Source organism: Sinohyriopsis cumingii, chromosome 13, assembly GCF_028554795.1.
Source record: "Sinohyriopsis cumingii isolate HCF-2022 chromosome 13, ASM2855479v2, whole genome shotgun sequence".
Classification (NCBI taxonomy): Eukaryota; Metazoa; Mollusca; class Bivalvia; order Unionida; family Unionidae; genus Sinohyriopsis; species Sinohyriopsis cumingii.
The window spans coordinates 15,183,073-15,202,390 of NC_142973.1; the positions used below are offsets into that span (position 1 = coordinate 15,183,073).

General features: G+C 32.4%; 2 protein-coding genes across 3 annotated transcripts in view; one reads left to right on the plus strand and one right to left on the minus strand.

The window, feature by feature from the left end:
* The window catches only part of LOC149784978 (rho guanine nucleotide exchange factor 39-like), a 71,616-nt gene extending 58,356 nt beyond the window's left edge, over positions 1-13,260 (minus strand). Inside the window, exons 1-2 of the mRNA XM_089931170.1 lie at positions 13,205-13,260; positions 11,777-11,846 (exon numbers count right to left, since the gene is read on the minus strand). Of these exons, the coding sequence (XP_089787296.1) occupies positions 11,777-11,804 (28 nt within the window). The 5' untranslated portion in view covers positions 11,805-11,846; positions 13,205-13,260. The remainder of the gene's footprint in view (positions 1-11,776; positions 11,847-13,204) is intronic.
* Positions 13,261-13,351: 91 nt separating this feature from the next.
* The window catches only part of LOC149784979 (LIM domain only protein 3-like), a 217,417-nt gene continuing 211,450 nt past the window's right edge, over positions 13,352-19,318 (plus strand). For both annotated transcript variants that reach the window (XM_089978647.1, XM_089978648.1), the window contains exons 1-2: positions 13,352-13,440; positions 16,149-16,301. In XM_089978647.1, coding sequence (XP_089834773.1) covers positions 16,169-16,301 — 133 coding nt within the window. In that variant the 5' untranslated portion in view covers positions 13,352-13,440; positions 16,149-16,168. The remainder of the gene's footprint in view (positions 13,441-16,148; positions 16,302-19,318) is intronic.

The window sequence follows — 19,318 nt, forward strand, 5'->3', positions numbered from 1 at the left end:
TAGTAACATAAATTAAAATTTAAAGTCATGTTATGCACAGTATGTAACAAGTATTTTTCCAAGAGTAAAAATATAGACAACAGAAGTCTTTAGACTATCCAAAATAATCTGATTTGAGAGATCAGATCTTATGCACGCTTCCTTTTCCTACCAAAACTGAAACTTTATTATCTGGTAACCCTATGTGTGTTACAAAAAATAAGACGTAAATATTTTTGTCGGTACAATAGTTCCATAGGATGTCTAAAACAATTAAGTTATCAATAACCATTTGAATTATCTTTCTATTTTACTGGGTCATTTTCCACTGACAAATTCTATTACTGAAACTATTCTGTATGTACTAAGACTTGTATATGTATACTTCCTATTTTACACATTTTTTAAAAATCACTTGCACAAGAATGATTATGCTATTATATATTTTGCTACTGTTTGGGTGATATCACATTAATAACCTAGTATTTTCTACTGAATCACTGAAATCCAATGTTCTTCCTTGCATTTGACAAAGTTTTAAAAAAATAAATTTGGTTTAAACTAAGGAAACATATACAACAATAATTCCTCTAAGATATTGATGCTTTACTGTCAGAAAAGAATTTCCAGGAATTCAAGATAAGACACTGTTTCTTTTTAACCGTTTAGCACTAAAACCATCCCTGATATTCCTGAGAAAAAAGAATTTCAAATTAGCCGATATGGAAGCCATACTGAAAATCTGGGACAAATTAGACATCAGTAGAATACTTTTGGCAAAAACACCATGCCAACATGATCATCCATTCAGAAAAATTAGTGGTAAGATTTTCAATATGTTCAATGTATCAGCCATTTTGGACATTTGTGGACATCATTTTCATTTAAGACTATCAACATATCATCAAAAGTCTTTTGGTGAAAACCTTTTGTTGACTAACCACATAGGGGGCGCTCACCAGATAATATGTACTTTTGAGAGAGTGACGCATGTAAAGTGAAGTAGTTCGCATTTAAAACATGCACAATGGAGAGAATGTTGGCATACCTCTATGCTACATTAATGTAATGTGGATGATATTTCTGTTGGATATTGTACTTTTGGAAATTTTACATGATTTAAGCACACTGCTAACTAAAATGACTGCTCCCTTGTGTTAAAAAATCAGCCTGAATTAGTCTAAAGTACACTATACATAGCAGCTATTAAAATAGGGAAAATGAACTTTGCCAGACTAGACAATACCAGCTTCTGAAAGTGCAATGAATGAATTATCAAATATATAAAATGTAAAAAAAGTTATCGGCTCTTTTTTATACAATTTACCTCTGAAGTTCAGGAAGTGAAAATGACCAAGTAGAGCTAGCACTTTTTTGAAAGGTGCACATCTGAAGTAAGGCCAAGCTGTATACTCTATAACCCATAGTACACCCATCAATCATACACCAAAATAAAGGGAATTAAAGGTTCTTTGCATTATACCTAAGATATACAAGGTCTTTTTTAAATAGCCAGTATAACCAGTGAGGAAAGCCGGGGAAATTCTTTTTCTTTAAAATCCTAACCCATGTAAAATACGAAACTGTAGAGTGCCACCATAGTCTTTTGGAGTAGTTATAAATATTTCAAGATGGCTGCTATGGTAGCCATATTGGATGTCAGATCAGCATCTTGTTCATTCAATACCAACTAGACACCATAAGATGCTTGGTGAAAACCTCATGTCAATATGACTTCCCATTTAGAAGGAGTAGCAACATCAAGCATTTCAAGATGACTGCCATGGCAGCCATGTTCAAGATCAGATTGGCACCATTTTCACTCCTAACCAAACTGAGTTCAAACTTAGTCTTCTGGTGAAAATCCATGCCAATGACTATACATTTAGTAGCAATAATACCATTTTCAAGTTGGTTGCCATGGGGACCATCCCTGATATCAGACTGTCACCATTTACATTGAAGACTAACTAGACATCATACAAGTTTTATAGAGAAAACCCAATTTCAATATGAGAAAAATAATGAGCTTTTCAAGATGGCTGCTGTTGTGACCATATTGAATGTCACAATGGAACCATTTTCAATTAGGACCAACCAAATATCATAAGAAATCTTTCAGTAAAAACCCATGCTGACATGGCTGTCTATTTAGTTAGAGTATATATAACAAAATATTCAAGCTGGCCAGGTCAACAGTAAGGTAGGGTTAGAGTTAGATTGGCACCATTTTCATTCCAAACCAAACTGATATCATACTTAGTCTTCTGGTGAAAATCCATGTCAATGACTTTACATTTAGTTGTAATAATAGGATTTTCAAGTTGGTTGCCATGGGGATCATCCTTGATATCAGACTGGCACCATTTTCATTTAAGACCAACTAGATATCATTGAAGTCTTATGGTGAAAACCCAATGTCAATATTAGAAAAATAACAAGATTTTCAAGATGGCTGCTTTTGTGACCATATTAGTTGTCACACTGGAACCATTTTCATTCAGGACCAACCAAATATTATGAGAAATCTTTCAGTAAAAAAACTGATGCAGACATGGCTGTCAGTTGGAGTACCTATAACAAAATATTCAAGCTGGTCAGTTTTGGTGGTAATTTTGGATTATCAGGACAGCATATTTCTCATTTATTACCAGCTAGACTTCATATGTCTTTTTGTGAAACCCCATGCAGATATGACTTTAAAGAGAAGTAGAAATGCTGCCATGAGTTATATTGGCCATCAGATTTGCAACAATTCTTTTAGATCAAACATGACATTATAAGATGTCTAAGTGAAAACCTGATGTTGACAGGGATTTCCTTATCAGCAGGGAATCAGGTGATTTACCTGACTACTTCTATTTTACACCCGGCTACATTTGAAAAAAGCCAATGAAGGGGACATCCCCAACCCCCTGCAAACTTTACCAAATCACCCTCCACCTTTAAATCTAATAGATGGCCCTGTGTTGTTATGACCATCCACTGAGAAACAGCAATAACAAGATGGCTGCTGTGGTGGCCATAGTGGACATCTCAGCTGCACTATTTTCATCCCGGACCAACCAGACCTTGGGATGAATGTTTGTGGAAAGTTTCATGGCAATTATCAGACATCAGACAACATATGATAAACAACAGACCATTTCAAAAGGTCTTCTAGCTTATGACCAGAAGAGTTAAAATTTGCAATTTCTAGACATTTTTTAAAACATATTTTGACCAAACTTTAAACATGGAGTCACTGTAGAAGGATGTATCATATATGTAATGGATAAAGCAAAGACACATGAATAATAGAGGATACATAAGAGAGAAGGGCCAAACAAATTAACAACTTTATCCTTCATTTTGGTGAGCTAACAAGACACAGCAAGCAATTTTGGGTCAGGATAATTATGGCAAAAAGAAGTAAATAAAATTGATTAAAAAAAAAGAAAATAATCCAAGACTATCCAAATGTCCTTTTTACATGGTTTACACTGAATGTACAAGATGAAGGATTAAATTTGTTACTATGTGTTGCTAAATGACAAATCCCAAAATGCAGTCCTGGAATAATACAGATGAAGATACAATGTTGCACTTTGAATCCCTAGGGCATATGGCACTCTGTCCCCTGTCTTCCTAATTTGGGGGACATACAACATTTTAAAGGTACAAAGGAAAACAGAAGCAATGCTAAAAATTAGATTAGTTGCTTTATCAGTTTTGCCATTTTATATTTTTTGTAGGCATTGCAGTATCATATTTTCCTTGGACACTTAGATTACTGTCATAAACATTTTATTAATTAACACATGAAAACATTAACAATGTTTTGGAATATCTGGCTAACCTGATATGAAGTACGCTATGGAATTTCCATTCCAAATTTTGCTCTCATTCAGCTTTAGTGTTCACTCATTATCATCCTGCATTTATTAAAAAAATATCATTTTTTCCCTGAATTATTTATCTTTTCAAATTAAGAATATATCAAAGAACAATTTTAGTATTTGCATAAATTTAGTCCTATTCATCATTAATTCAAAATAAATATAAATTATATCTTCACTGCTGTAGACGTGCTTTTAACTTTGAAAATAGGTTACAACAGCTGCCAACAAAGACTTTACAATGCAACTGGCAGACTACTTCAAACCTTTTATATTCTAACTGCCATCTTATAGTTTTAATCACCTTCAGTGTTTGGCCATTACTACAGCCAAACAGAAGTAGATGAACATGCACTAGAGAGAAATGGATGTATTTTTTAATTTTCTCCTGATTCAAAAGTGTGACCAGTGGCACACAAAGTTCAATATTTTGGGGACATATGAAAAAAAGTTGTTTAAAACCCATGAGCCAGTGCTCAGGACGGAATACTAAAGATCATCCCAAACTTAACGTACACTAACATAATTTATGGCAATTATGTGATTCCAGTCTCACTTTGTGAACAAGGTAATTAAAATCATTCAATATGTTCTTGGGTTCAAACATGTTTAGGAGCCATCCCCCCAAAAAATTATGAAGATTTAGTTTCCTACATTTCCAAGTCAACATAAAATTGCTCTGATTGTTGAATTTAATTTTGCAAGTTGTTAAATGCAAATATGAAGGAAGTGAAATCTTAATATATATATATATATATAAAAATTATAAAATAAACAACACCAACACGTAGAATGTGTGACCGGTTTCGCTTTAATGCTTCATCAGACTGAATTCAAACCGAATTCAATATCATTGCTTACGTCATTAAATATGTTGTTTCTAAGTGATCAATGAAATAAACAATGATATAAACAAGATGACGTCATAGCTTACATTTTTAACGTAATTATCTAATACTTTAACAAATAATTTACATGGAGATGTGCATATACAGCAAAGATTAATGATATCTTAATACATAAATATATATATAAAACTGGATCTTAAAGATACATATATCTCTACTGAAAACTATATATACGATTTATCAACAAATAGAGATAAACAGTTTTAGTAATATTAGTATTATGTATAATACATGCTTATTAGAAGAAAAGAAAACAAATTACACACAAAAAAAAAATAATTACAAAGATAAATGTAATCAACGTATACACTAGTATAATCTTTATAGCTGTTAAAGTGGTTATCAGAACTCAATTTATTTAATAAAAATATAATAAAAATATGGTGTGCATTACGGTTACTATCAAGTATTTTATAAAAAATTAATCATATTATATTGATAATTAATTACAAATTCAATTTCATTTTTAAAGAATTAGTAAACTTATTTTTATGTTATTAGATTATACTTTTACCAATTAAGATTTTCTGCAAAGTAAAATAATATGAAATATTCATATCTAATTGTAAACAGGGGACATAATTCAGAAAAAAAAAAAAAATTAAAAATTAATAAAAAATTACTAAATGTCATATAGTGTTTTTGAATTTAGACCTTTTGGATATACCGTATTAAGACGGTGAATCCAATAGGTTTCCTTTAGTAGACGTTCCATTTCAGAATCAGCTTTAACAATAGGTTAGAAGGAGAAATCTTGCAATGTATGGGAATTTTTGTTAAAATGTGCGGCAACATGAGATGAAAATGATTGATCGATATAATTTTTTATATCTGATCTATGTTGGTTCATACGTTTAGATATTTGTTGACTGGTTTGTCCAACATATTGGATGCCACATTTTTTGCACGTTATCAAATAAATAACATTTGATGTTGCACAATTAATGTCACAACGCATATTAAAAATTTCTTTCGTATTATTACTATTAAAAGAAGTATTTTCATTAATAAATGAACAGTGTGAACATCTAGGTCTATTACATTTAGTTGATGATCCTATTTTATATGATGGTTTTTCTAATTTGGAATTAGTTAGGAAATCTTTCAGATTTTTAGTCCTTTTATAAGCAAGTGTGGGTTTGCTATCGTGTAGCGATTTAACACTTGCTTTACATGATAAGTTTAATAAATCCCAATATTTATTGATAATCTTACCTATATTAGGCAAACTTGGATTATATTCAATAACAAAAGGAATGATATGTTCATTTCTATTTTTGATTTTATATTGTAAAGATTCAAGCTGTGTAAGAGAAGATACCTTTTGGAAAGCAGTATTAATGATGTCAATAGGGTAATTTCTATTTAAAAAATGCTGACCTAACTCTGTCAAAGATGATTTAAAAACAGCATCATCCGAAATAATTCTTCTGTATCTTTTTGCTTGACTATATGGTATCCCATTTTTACATGATTTAGGATGGCATGAAGAATATTCAACATATTGATGAATATTCGTGTTTTTAACATGAACCATGGTAGTAATTTCATTATTTTCATTTTTCATGAAGAAAGGAAATACGGGCATTTTTGACGAAGAACTTTTTAAAAAAACGGAATCCAAAAAAGACGAACATTTATCAAATCAACTTAAAAAGTTACAGAATTTACAGAGAGAGAAAAACAATTTTCATGGACAAAGAGAAACATCGGCATCAAAAATAACGAGAGGAAAATCTAAAAGAGATAATCAACAACCTAATCAACAACCAAATAAATCAGCAGATGAAATTGACTTCACCAATGTAAAAAAGAAACGTGTAGTAACTAAAAATCACACACGGAATAACCTACAACCAAGACATGAAAAGAAAATGAATCAAGCATCACTAAGAGCAAAAATTACCTATCAACCAAATCAAATTGAAAAAAATGATACATCCATTCGAAACAATTGCAAAAATGATCAAGCAAAAAACGTAACAGCCCCAGGCACACAAACGGCGACCTATGCAGATGCAGTAAAAAATGGGGCGAAGAAAACTACACAAGAATCCAACAGAACGGTTATAGCAACAATACAAAGTCTAATGGAAACCCTCAAGGATCTGTTGAAAACTACACAAACAGAAGAAAGAATAGGAGATTCATTAGAATACAAAACAAGAACAGATGGAGGAAAGAAAAGAAAAGAATAAAGGAAATCGAAAGAGGAAAAGAAACTGTGTTAAACCTTTCTAAACGAATTCTAACTAATAGTGATTACATTCTTCTAGGTAAGGGATTATCATATTGTCCTAGAACCAAAGTGCATGATAATATTAATTTAGCAGAAGCATTTTTTAAATACACAAGATCGTTAAAATTAAAAGAATTTTTCTCACAATCATGTACATCTTCACAGTATGAAAATAGTTTCCATCTACAAAATAAGCCCTTTTACAATAAAAAAGAATCAACATTTACACCTTCTAGTGGACGTGATATTTATCTCGATTTTTATATTGAAGCAACTAAACAAGAAATTTTAAATAGCATTCCTAAAAGAAAACATTTTACAAACATATCTAAAGAAGAATTAAATTCTTTACGTACCTTATCGCAAGATGAAAGCATTATTATTAAAAAAGCGGATAAGTCTAGCACCATAGTAATTATGAATAAGGAGGATTATATTAAAGAAGTGGAAAGACAATTAAATGATGAAGAATATTACACAAAACTTTCCTTTATTCCTTCTGAAGAAACGAAAGAAAAAATAAGCCAATGTATTAATTTAATCTCTGTACACAACTGTTCTATATATGATGAACTAGATATCTTCCCAAATAAAATACGCACACCTCAGTTTTATATTTTACCAAAAATACATAAAGCTGTTGATAAGTCACTACCTTTAGGATATCCAGGTAGACCTATTATTTCTACATACAACTCAGTTACAAATAATATATCGCAATATATTGATCACATTTTACAACCACTAATGAAATCACTACCTTCATACGTCAAAGATACTTTTGATTTCATTACCAAATTGAAATCTTTACCGAAACTAACGGAAAATTCATTCCTTGTTACACTTGATGTGGTTTCACTCTACACGAATATACCACACAATGATGTTGTCGAAGCGTGTAAATATTATCTTGAAGATAACGAATTTACATATAAACTATCCAAAGAACATATTTGTGATTTGATAAAACTTGTGCTCGAAAATAACTTTTTTCAATTTGGTAATACAAACTATCTCCAACAAATGGGAACAGCAATGGGTAGTCCTATGGCACCTGCTTATGCATCTTTATTTATGGGAAAATTAGAAAATGATTTTCTAAATAAATGCCTCTTAAAACCGGATGTATGGTTAAGGTTTTTAGACGATATTTTTATGATTTGGAGTTATTCATTAGAAGACCTTTATTACTTTATAGACAGTTTAAACAAATTACATCCAACAATAAAATTTACATTCAATGTCTCTAAAACTAAAGTTTCATTCTTGGACGTTGATGTCATGAAAAATGAAAATAATGAAATTACTACCATGGTTCATGTTAAAAACACGAATATTCATCAATATGTTGAATATTCTTCATGCCATCCTAAATCATGTAAAAATGGGATACCATATAGTCAAGCAAAAAGATACAGAAGAATTATTTCGGATGATGCTGTTTTTAAATCATCTTTGACAGAGTTAGGTCAGCATTTTTTAAATAGAAATTACCCTATTGACATCATTAATACTGCTTTCCAAAAGGTATCTTCTCTTACACAGCTTGAATCTTTACAATATAAAATCAAAAATAGAAATGAACATATCATTCCTTTTGTTATTGAATATAATCCAAGTTTGCCTAATATAGGTAAGATTATCAATAAATATTGGGATTTATTAAACTTATCATGTAAAGCAAGTGTTAAATCGCTACACGATAGCAAACCCACACTTGCTTATAAAAGGACTAAAAATCTGAAAGATTTCCTAACTAATTCCAAATTAGAAAAACCATCATATAAAATAGGATCATCAACTAAATGTAATAGACCTAGATGTTCACACTGTTCATTTATTAATGAAAATACTTCTTTTAATAGTAATAATACGAAAGAAATTTTTAATATGCGTTGTGACATTAATTGTGCAACATCAAATGTTATTTATTTGATAACGTGCAAAAAATGTGGCATCCAATATGTTGGACAAACCAGTCAACAAATATCTAAACGTATGAACCAACATAGATCAGATATAAAAAATTATATCGATCAATCATTTTCATCTCATGTTGCCGCACATTTTAACAAAAATTCCCATACATTGCAAGATTTCTCCTTCCAACCTATTGTTAAAGCTGATTCTGAAATGGAACGTCTACTAAAGGAAACCTATTGGATTCACCGTCTTAATACGGTATATCCAAAAGGTCTAAATTCAAAAACACTATATGACATTTAGTAATTTTTTTATTAATTTTTAATTTTTTTTTTTTCTGAATTATGTCCCCTGTTTACAATTAGATATGAATATTTCATATTATTTTATTTTGCAGAAAATCTTAATTGGTAAAAGTATAATCTAATAACATAAAAATAAGTTTACTAATTCTTTAAAAATGAAATTGAATTTGTAATTAATTATCAATATGATTAATTTTTTATAAAATACTTGATAGTAACCGTATTGCACACCATATTTTTATTATATTTTTATTAAATAAATTGAGTTCTGATAACCACTTTAACAGCTATAAAGATTATACTAGTGTATACGTTGATTACATTTATCTTTGTAATTATTTTATTTTTTTTGTGTAATTTGTTTTCTTTTCTTCTAATAAGCATGTATTATACATAATACTAATATTACTAAAACTGTTTATCTCTATTTGTTGATAAATCGTATATATATATATATATAGTGTCTGTTTATCTTTCTAAAAATTCAGTGGGCAACTAAGTCGCCTAAATAATATAAACTGAGATTTTCTGTTAGGAAAGCAAAACAACATTGCTCTGTGATTTTTAGATGTACACTGAGTGATAGCAGTTTATGAATTTTGAGATGCTCCCTCACCCTAGCCAGGTAGTCTGAGCACTGTGTTGTAGCCCAAAGTGAAATGTATTGCATGCATCCAATAGATGGTGTTGATACCATCTGTGGCAACAAACTCTCGCACACTCACAGGCATCTATTTTTATAGCTGACTGACCATTAACCCACTTCATAAGTAAGTTATCACCACTGCCCAATATCTGCAAACTAACCTTTGATGATGAAAACATACCAAGAACTTATATTTTAAAACTTGAACATCAATAACTAAATAGCAATTTGTATTTAAAGATTAGAATCATTGAAAAGCACTTTCAAATTAAATTTTTAAAAAGATTTTAACTGTTGTGTTTGCATTATTTTCTATATAGTCTGAAACCATAAGTGAACCTGTCATAGGGAAATAATGGCAGACATCACTGTGTCTAGCAAGTGCCACTTCATTAGATTGTCTGTTTTTATAAATCATTTTGTAAATAGATTAAGGAATACATACAATTCATAGAAAGTAAAAGTTCAAATATTTGATAGAAGATTTAGTCTAAAAACGGAATCTTGTAGATCAGAAATGTATGGGACAGTGCTTATGTTGGGTAATTTGAGAAATGTTATATGGTCAAATTTGATTTCTTACATCATTCACTTTTATGAAAATATGAAAAAAGCAGTGAAACAAATACTAATTAACCAGTGCATGGCATTACTTCAAGTATGCAGGCAAACAACAAGACCATAAATTTGCAATCCTATCAATGAATTGATGCTAGAAAATGAGTGGTTATATTAACAAAATCCCTCTTTCTAAAATTAGATGAACTCATATGTCATGCATGGCTTCATGTTTTGTTCTTGGCTGTGCTGAGTCAATTAGTTCATTCATATATCAACTTTAATGCTTCAATGAATAGTTATCCAGTGACCTAAGTGGTTAGAGTGTCTGCCTCAGATGCAGGGAGGTCACAGGTTTGAACCCCAGCCAAGTCATATCAAAGACTTATAAAAATGGTACCAATAGTTGCCTCATGTCAGGATAATGTGACTGGGTGGCAGGATGCCTCAGTGCTAGACATCACTATAAACTGCCACACTGCAGACATTGTAGCAATACAACTAAAAAATTGTTAAAGCTACATTAAAAATTCAATTCACACTCTTGTCGAATAGTTATGATAATATTGAATAGTTATGATAATGTCTTACTGGCAACAATGAAGTAAGGATGAACAGTATGGTATGAGGAAACTTGTGCATTTCCTCCCATGTACATGTTACTGGGGTTGTTTCAAATGAGATTATAAATCTTGCAAACTGCCCTTTTATGGTGAAAAGTAAAAAAATATATGTGGCAGTTGATTAAGCATTTCTACTAGCCTGCAATTACAATACTATTAATATCTGTTAAAATTAATTAAATGTGTAGTTTCTCCTGTCATATGACCAAACACACTGCATATATCTCTCCATTCCAAAAATCAATTTCAAGTATGAGTAGACCGCATATGAATAAGATTATTTTTATACATGTATAAAATGTATTTATAAGAAACATACAACAGCATTTTCTACTTGTAATAAAGTATTGCTTAAAACCAATCTTAAATGCAAATATGCATACTAGGAAATAGAGGACATAATTCAAACAAGAGAATGAAAACACACACACAGACACTGCATTTCTTGCTTTGCTAACACTTCTTGTTAATCTCTAACTTTCCCCTATTCTGGCCAAAAGAACAAGACATTTCTCCTTAAAATTCAATTCTACCTTGACCCTCAAATTATCTACTGTTATTTATGTCTAAAATAAACATTAGTAGTAATTATATGGTGTTTTGAAATCCCCCAAAATACAACATAAACACGAAAGTGCATTTCAGGAAAAACATCATCCTACTCAACAAAACTGGCCAGCTTTCCAGCTAGAATACTAATTTACAAACTGTATACACCTCTAAACCTAGTTCTTGTGGTCAGCATCCTCTTCACAATCTAATTTTTCCTCATCTGCATGCCATATACCTGGAAAGAGTAAACGAAATATTCAAACTCAACAGACAGCTATCATGTATCACTTGTGATGAACAGTCAAAATACTAAGAAAGCCACATGAGCAAGAAAAATACTGTAACAATTACGAATTACTAATTGGTTTAATACTAACTACTGGAATATATTTATAGATTTATGACTGCACTAGTAACAGTTCTGGAGCAATTAGGCAGGTGTGAAAACTTGACAAGATCACTAGAACATGAAAATTACATCTACAAAGGGCAAGTTTGGGGTGAGTAAAATATTCATGATAAATGCGTCATTAAGTGTGTCACATGTACACGGAACCATTCTGAGTTATGGCGCTAACAGCTATTTAAACAATGGCATCAAAAGAACTGGTGCCTGTGTTTCATTTTTTATTCACATCAAAGAAGAAAACTGGGATTGTACCATTAGATTAACCTTGATTGGCTTACATGGTGTGTCTTTGGGTAAGAGGCACTTTGCTCCAATTGTCTCTGCAAAAAATAACCTATTTGTGTTGCTGTGCCATAAATCAACAACTTCCAAATGTAATGATAGAAAAATGGGATTAATGTAATCTTAAAATTTATAATTACATATTAGTTTTGTTCATAAAAATTATTATCCCAGACAGACAGACATAAATTTGTGTGAAAGGACATGAGGCAAACATTATTGTACATGAAACAACCTGGATTTGTGTTAACTTTGGATTTTATTATTTTGAGCTAGTAATTTTTACTTTTTGTTTACCTACATTAATTAAGTTTTTAAACGTACTATGATGAATTTCTTCTTAACAAATCAGAGCAAAAATATCTTTTGCAAATTAATTGAGGTCAGAATTTATTTTCTGGGTTTGAGTATTTTTCTTTTCATTAACTTAATAATAATTACATTTTTAAGTAATATATTGGACATAATAAATTATTCTTTTCTAAATAAAATCCGAGTAAAAGAAAAAATTAAAGCTTATTTGGGGCCGGAATTTGTCAAAAAATGCCCACGTCACCCAACTAAAGTAAATGGTCGGGCCCATATCAGTTTGTAAAATGGCTTATTTCTGATACATTAGATAAAAGATTCCTACGTACATTAGTACTGGAGCGGCTAAAGGCTAATTTTCAAAGGTCTTTGGAAGCTTAACTTGATCAATTAATTGAAATAAGTGTATCTAAAACCAAATAAACATCAATCGGGAACTCGAAAACATGTTACAGGAGAGAATAATAACTGTCAGCAAAACATATGTGCTTTTTACCATTCAAATTGGCTTTAACAATGTATAAAAATATTCATATTTTTGTAATGTGACACTTTTTGAATCAACTGCGAATATACGTTTATGAAGCAAGTACCGGTTAACAGATCCAAAGATTCAAATTTCGAGCCATCACCGCCCTCTTGACGAGTCAGAGACAGATAAATGCTTGAAATCTCGCGTAGAACATAAAAACAAGCTCTTAAGTGATTTGCATAGATTTCTTCCTTTAGGACTACAAAGAAGTGTATGGTCTACAATTTGTATAATTCAATAAGGGAAATAACTGTGAAGGGAGAATAGTGTAGTAGCTACGATATTTTGATGTCAGTAGTAATGATCAGAGTTTAAATAATACGATAATCATTATAGGTTTCAGGAAATAAAACGATTAGAGGAATAATATAATTGAAAGTCAGGGTCCGACAATTGTCAAAACTGATGGGAGCTACATAGGCTGGCTACGCATTACGGCCACTATCGAGTATCGTCTTGTTTCATTGTGTCATGCAAATAGACCATTTGGAAGTGTTATTTCTGTCATGCACAGAGCAGAAAAGTGTCATTAAAACCGTCAGGTTGAACATTAAGGTTCAAGGATCATACATGCAGCCCGTGGTTCTCCAGTTAAATATTACTTGGTTGCATATCCAGTTTCCACACTGTACACAGGGTTTCGTTACAAAGAAAATTAGGAGTCTAACCTGTAACAATATAATACAAGGGAAGACATGAGTCCGCACCCCTCGGTAGTTCCAACCCTTCTAGTTTATCCTAACAGCGTCTGCTGGTTTCCAACTTAAGTCAGTCATAATCAAGAATAGTTCAGTTTTCAAAACGGCTCAATACACTTCGTTCAGTTTGTGACATATTGGTGTGTTATTTGGATTTTGAACGTAGCTTTAACAATTTTTCAGTCATATCACTACGATGTCTGCAGAGTGACAATTTATTGTGATGTCTAGTCCTGGGGCATCATGCCGTAGACATGTAGCATGATGTCCCACCCAGTCACATTATCCTGACACCAGGCCAACCAGTCCTAACACTAAGCTCCAAATGCTAAGCGTCAAGCGAGGCAGCTGTTAGTACCATTTGTGTAAGTCTTTGGTATGACACGGCTGGGGATTGAACCCCCAACCTCCTGCATCCAAGGTGGACACTCTAACCACTAGGCCACTGAAGCGGTGTGACATATTGGAGAAAAGTCAACAATTGTTTGGCGATTTTGATGTCTGGATGAGAATTGGTCTGGCAATGCCATTTGTATTCAGATAGTCTTGGATGGATGGAAAATAACACAGCATTTCCAAATCCAGGAGTCCTTCCTTTCAAAACTATAACACTAACATAACAAATAACACATAACACAAAACTAGGGAAAGTTTACAATATCATAATAGGCATTTGCATTACATAGGAAGTGATATTTATTGCTAAACATCAACTACACTATACAGATTACAATATACATGTATGTTGATCATAAATGTTTTGGTGGGGTAAACGACATGACTGTTATGGGTTTTTTATCTCCAGCTTCACAGCAACTTTTCAATATATTTATGAATGTAATATTTCATATCCCTTGCTTGGGCTCATTACTGATTCATTCCATACCATGTCAAAATGAGGCTGGCTACAGGCCTATATGTAAGGTGATAGGGCATGTAATGATAAACAGTGACAGGCTCAATTTAATAAAAATGAAAAGAAAACAAAATGCTTTCCTGCAAGAGCTGTTGTTTGCCATAAGGTGGTTTTTGAATGGTTGTGATTTGCAACTTTTGTTTCCCGATTTCCAAGCTGGGAAAGTGGATGTTTTCCAGAAGGCATGGTTATACTGTAGATGTAAATCCCTCAAATAAACATTGTGACACTTTAAGATTTAAAGGTTTTTTTTTTTTGTTTATTTATAAAGTTGGTTTATGCTGGGAATATTTAGGCTTTGAAAGTGATTATTTAAAATGTGGTAGAAAGAAGAAGCAAGTCTTTTTTGAGGTTAGTGAAAATTAATGAGTAAACAGTTTTAAGCCAGACTGCTTGTAGCAGTGCCCTTTGATTTAAAAGTAAGGTTCAGGCAACCAGTCACTTTGAGCTTGATTTGAAATTATTTAAACAAGTGATTAAAGCTTAAAAACAATTAAAATAACCACTTTGTCTCAAAAGGGATGTGAAAAATGACTGTATGCTAATTTTGTATTTTAACAAGTCAAAGGGGTGCACTAAAAGGTGTTGAGGGCTGCACAGTGAGGGTTGAGGAGCAGGGCATTCGAGGGGCAGTGTGGATGCCCCTCTGCTTCTTTCTAGCTTGAACACTGGCTTTTGTCTTATGTTCTTTATGTCAAAAATATGTTTGTTATATGGTCATGCTGTGTTGCAGGTTATGTGATTTATTTAGATTGGTAATGAATATTACTATTTCTATATTAATCCTACCTAAAAAAAAATTCATTATATGAAACTGAAATTTGTGCATTTTGGTCAGATATGACTTTCCTTCATTACGGATCATAACATTGACTTTTTCGTAAGTAGCAAAATAAAAGTGTTGAAAATGTTGAATCAAATTCTTAGATTTGTAGAACTGGATATGTGAAAGGAGAATTGTCTGTTTCCAATGTACATGCACAGCTCACAGGCATATGCATTTTTGATCTCTTGCATAACCTTGAAAGATCCTTTCAGTTAAATAGATACTTAAGGATCATGCCCCTGGGTAATGATGCTGGTGGGTTCATTAGATCAAAGATAATTCTTTCAGCAAACCTTGATAATTATTATTTGTATGTACAATTTTTATACCACAAAATCAATGGTCCGGAAGTTTTATATTTTGGAATTGGTTGGTGTGCCTGTTGGGTCAGTCAGATAAAGGACTTTCAGAAACTTAGTTGAAGGTTTGATACATTGTGCCTTGATGAGTGATTTATTGTTTATTTATCATTAGTCATGTACTTATGTTCTTGACTGGTGGGTGTGTGGGAATACCTTGTGTTTCTTAGAACACGTTTATTATATGTTTTTCTTTGTATTTTCAGGTTGTGAGCATAAGTTATGAATGATAATAGATGTGAGCAATACCATTAGCTATGCAGCTGATGATGGGCTGACTTGTATCATAGTTAACCATAGCCATTATCCAGAAGTGTCTTGCCAGTATGGTACGGGGAATTGGATTGATGGGAATAAAGGTTAGTGTAATTTTAAGCTCACCTGGCCCACCTTAAGGCCAAATTAGCATATAGTATGGTTCTGTGTCTTTCACCAGTCAGTCAGCATTTGCTTGTTACTAGTATGGAGTTATGGTTTCATCTGATTTTGATCAAACTTGGAATGCAGGTTTATATCATCAATTTCTCATCCATGTGACAGAAATCTTCCTGTTTAGCCAACCTTACTTTTCCTATCTCAGTCCTTGTGCTAGGGACTACTTTATCAAGGGATGCAAGCATTGTTGTTTACTGCTTAACCTGATGAAGTTGTTTTCTGATCAAACAAATGCCGGCATTTAGGGAAATTTACTAAAATAGGTTTTGGAGGAAAGAAACAAATAGTTTACAAAAAGAAGATTTAAAAAAAGAAAGAAACTAAAGGTAAGACAAAAAGAAAATGCACTATAATCTAGGGAACATCTTGACTCTTAAAGGTAGGAGAGCAAAAACCATAAATGTTTTCCCCATTGTGCCCAGTTAAATCACACATGTACCTGCAACAATTAATGACAAATAATGCACTTACCAGTCAGAAGGAATCATTTATTCATCCACGTGTAATTCCACAAGCAGATTTTCCAGTAGCATATCCTTCCACTACTAATAGCAACACTTGCCATATTTCCAAGACAGAAAATATAAATTTTCCAAGAAACCATGAACTTTAAAGTTCTGTATATAGTTTTCTGCTAGGGTCTGTATTTGGACGGTTTTCATACATGGGGGTAACTTTACAATCAGTATTAATTACAGCATCAGTATGTCACAGTTTTACCTCCTCCAAAGAAAAGGAGAGTTATATATGATAGCAACACAGATCTCTAATTACCCATGAATAATCGAATCATAGTCACTCATGCTGCATGTTACTCTTCGTTATGGCCTATATAGAGCTGTGTACCCAGTATTGTTTCATTCTTTACTATATAACTTTTCTAAATTGGAACTGATGAAAATGGAACATTTTTTTGTAATAAATATTAATTATTTATTGTTCATTTCATATAACATGCATATATTAAATGTGATAATACCTCAATACTATCAAATGTTTTATGTTGTTATTTTTTGGGTCATGCATAACAATTGTATACTTTGGATTGAATGGTCATGCCACAGCCCTCATTAATATAGTTGTATTAATGCACCACATTTGAACAATTGTATGAGAACTATATTGCGGTGCAAAATTCTTTTCACAAAAGGAAATTATTGGATGAGAAAAACAATTTATGTTGGGGTTTGCACCGAGACAAGGAAATTCCTGTTGCATGGTAGCATTATATGTCTCCCCAGTTGGCAAGCCTCTTGGGGAGACAAATAATGTAACTCCTTGACTGGGATTTTCTTGTCTCATTGCAAACCCCAGCATAGATTCTATTAATCTTGGATAAGTCTGAATATAATTAAAATGTATGCATAATAATGAGGTGATCTTTCATCTGATTGGCTAATCATGATACCACTTAGAGGCAATCTTATTTAGCTTATTTTTACTTTGAGTTTGACTTAAATTATCAAGATGTCCAACATGTTCAGTAGCTGTTGAGATTCACACATTAATGAAGTGATACTATATCTCACTGAGTGATTTTTTTTTACTACTCTGGAGATCCAGTGGTCATGGTTTAGCAATCCATAAGACCTGTTGGAAGACCAGCCTAGGATGTTACCTCAGAGATGGGACCTGCTGTTGCAGCACATGGGTCTCAGTAATGTCTAAATGAAATCTCATTTCTGTTGTGGGCTTTGTCAAAACCCCTTATGAACCACTGGGTTCCATTAAAAATGTTTCCCTTAAAATTATTGTTCATGATTTGCCTAACATCTGCAAGAAAAAAGGAGCAAGCTTCGTGCCATGTCCATAGTGATAGGTTGTATTAAGGGTTATAGTGCAGACTGTCTGCCAGAAAACATTTCTTCCCAGGATATGTTATCGGTCACTTTATCTTCTTTGTCAAACATTCTTTTTGTCAAAAAACACCTGCCACTTACTATGGTAGGAATACTTACTATAGAGATCCCCAGTCTTTGTAGTACCTGTGTTGTAGGAATACTTACTATAGAGATCCCCAGTCTTATTAGTATCTGTGTTGTAGGAATACTTACTATAGAGATTCCCAGTCTTAGTAGTGTCTGTGTTGTCAGAATGCTTACTATAGAGATCCCCAGTCTTTGTAGTATCTGTGTTGTAGGAATATTTATTATAGAGATCCCCAGTCTTATTAATATCTGTGTTGTAGGAATACTTACTATAGAGATCCCCAGTCTTAGTAGTGTCTGTGTTGTCAGAATACTTACTGTAGAGATCCCCAGTCTTTGTAGTATCAGTGTTGTAGGAATACTTACTATAGAGATTCCCAGTCTTAGTAGTGTCTGTGTTGTCAGAATACTTACTATAGAGATCCTCAGTCTTTGTAGTATCTGTGTTGTAGGAATACTTGCTATAGAGATCCCCAGTCTTAGTAGTGTCTGTGTTGTCAGAATACTTACTATAGAGATCCCCAGTCTTAGTAGTGTTGGGAACAATCAAGCTAGACCTCTTTGCCCAGTTAGGGCATCACAGTTCAATTTGGTCCTGTCAGAATGGGAGAAGAAAGGGTAAGAAGCTTATCTGTTCAAGGTTCCACTAATATTGGCATCCACTATTTCCGGGTAGATTGTTCTGACTGTCAAGAGGACTTTTCATTCCCTCACTGAGAGGGACCTTTTTTCATGAGAAAAATTAAAGCTGTTGAAATCAGGGTTATTCGTCTTTCGCCTTTTTTAATTATTAATCACATGAGGATGTTATGAGAGGTGCATTTTGATGGTCAATAATTTCTTCTTTTTTATCTTAAGTCTTGGTGCATAAGAGGAAATGCATGTTTTACTCTGTACCAATAGTTTTGATAGAAAAGTGGTACAAATTGCTGCCAACTTATAAAAGTTGACCCCACTACTGTAAATGGGAGTATATTAATTTATATCAGGCTTTTTTAGGCCAATTCAGCAAG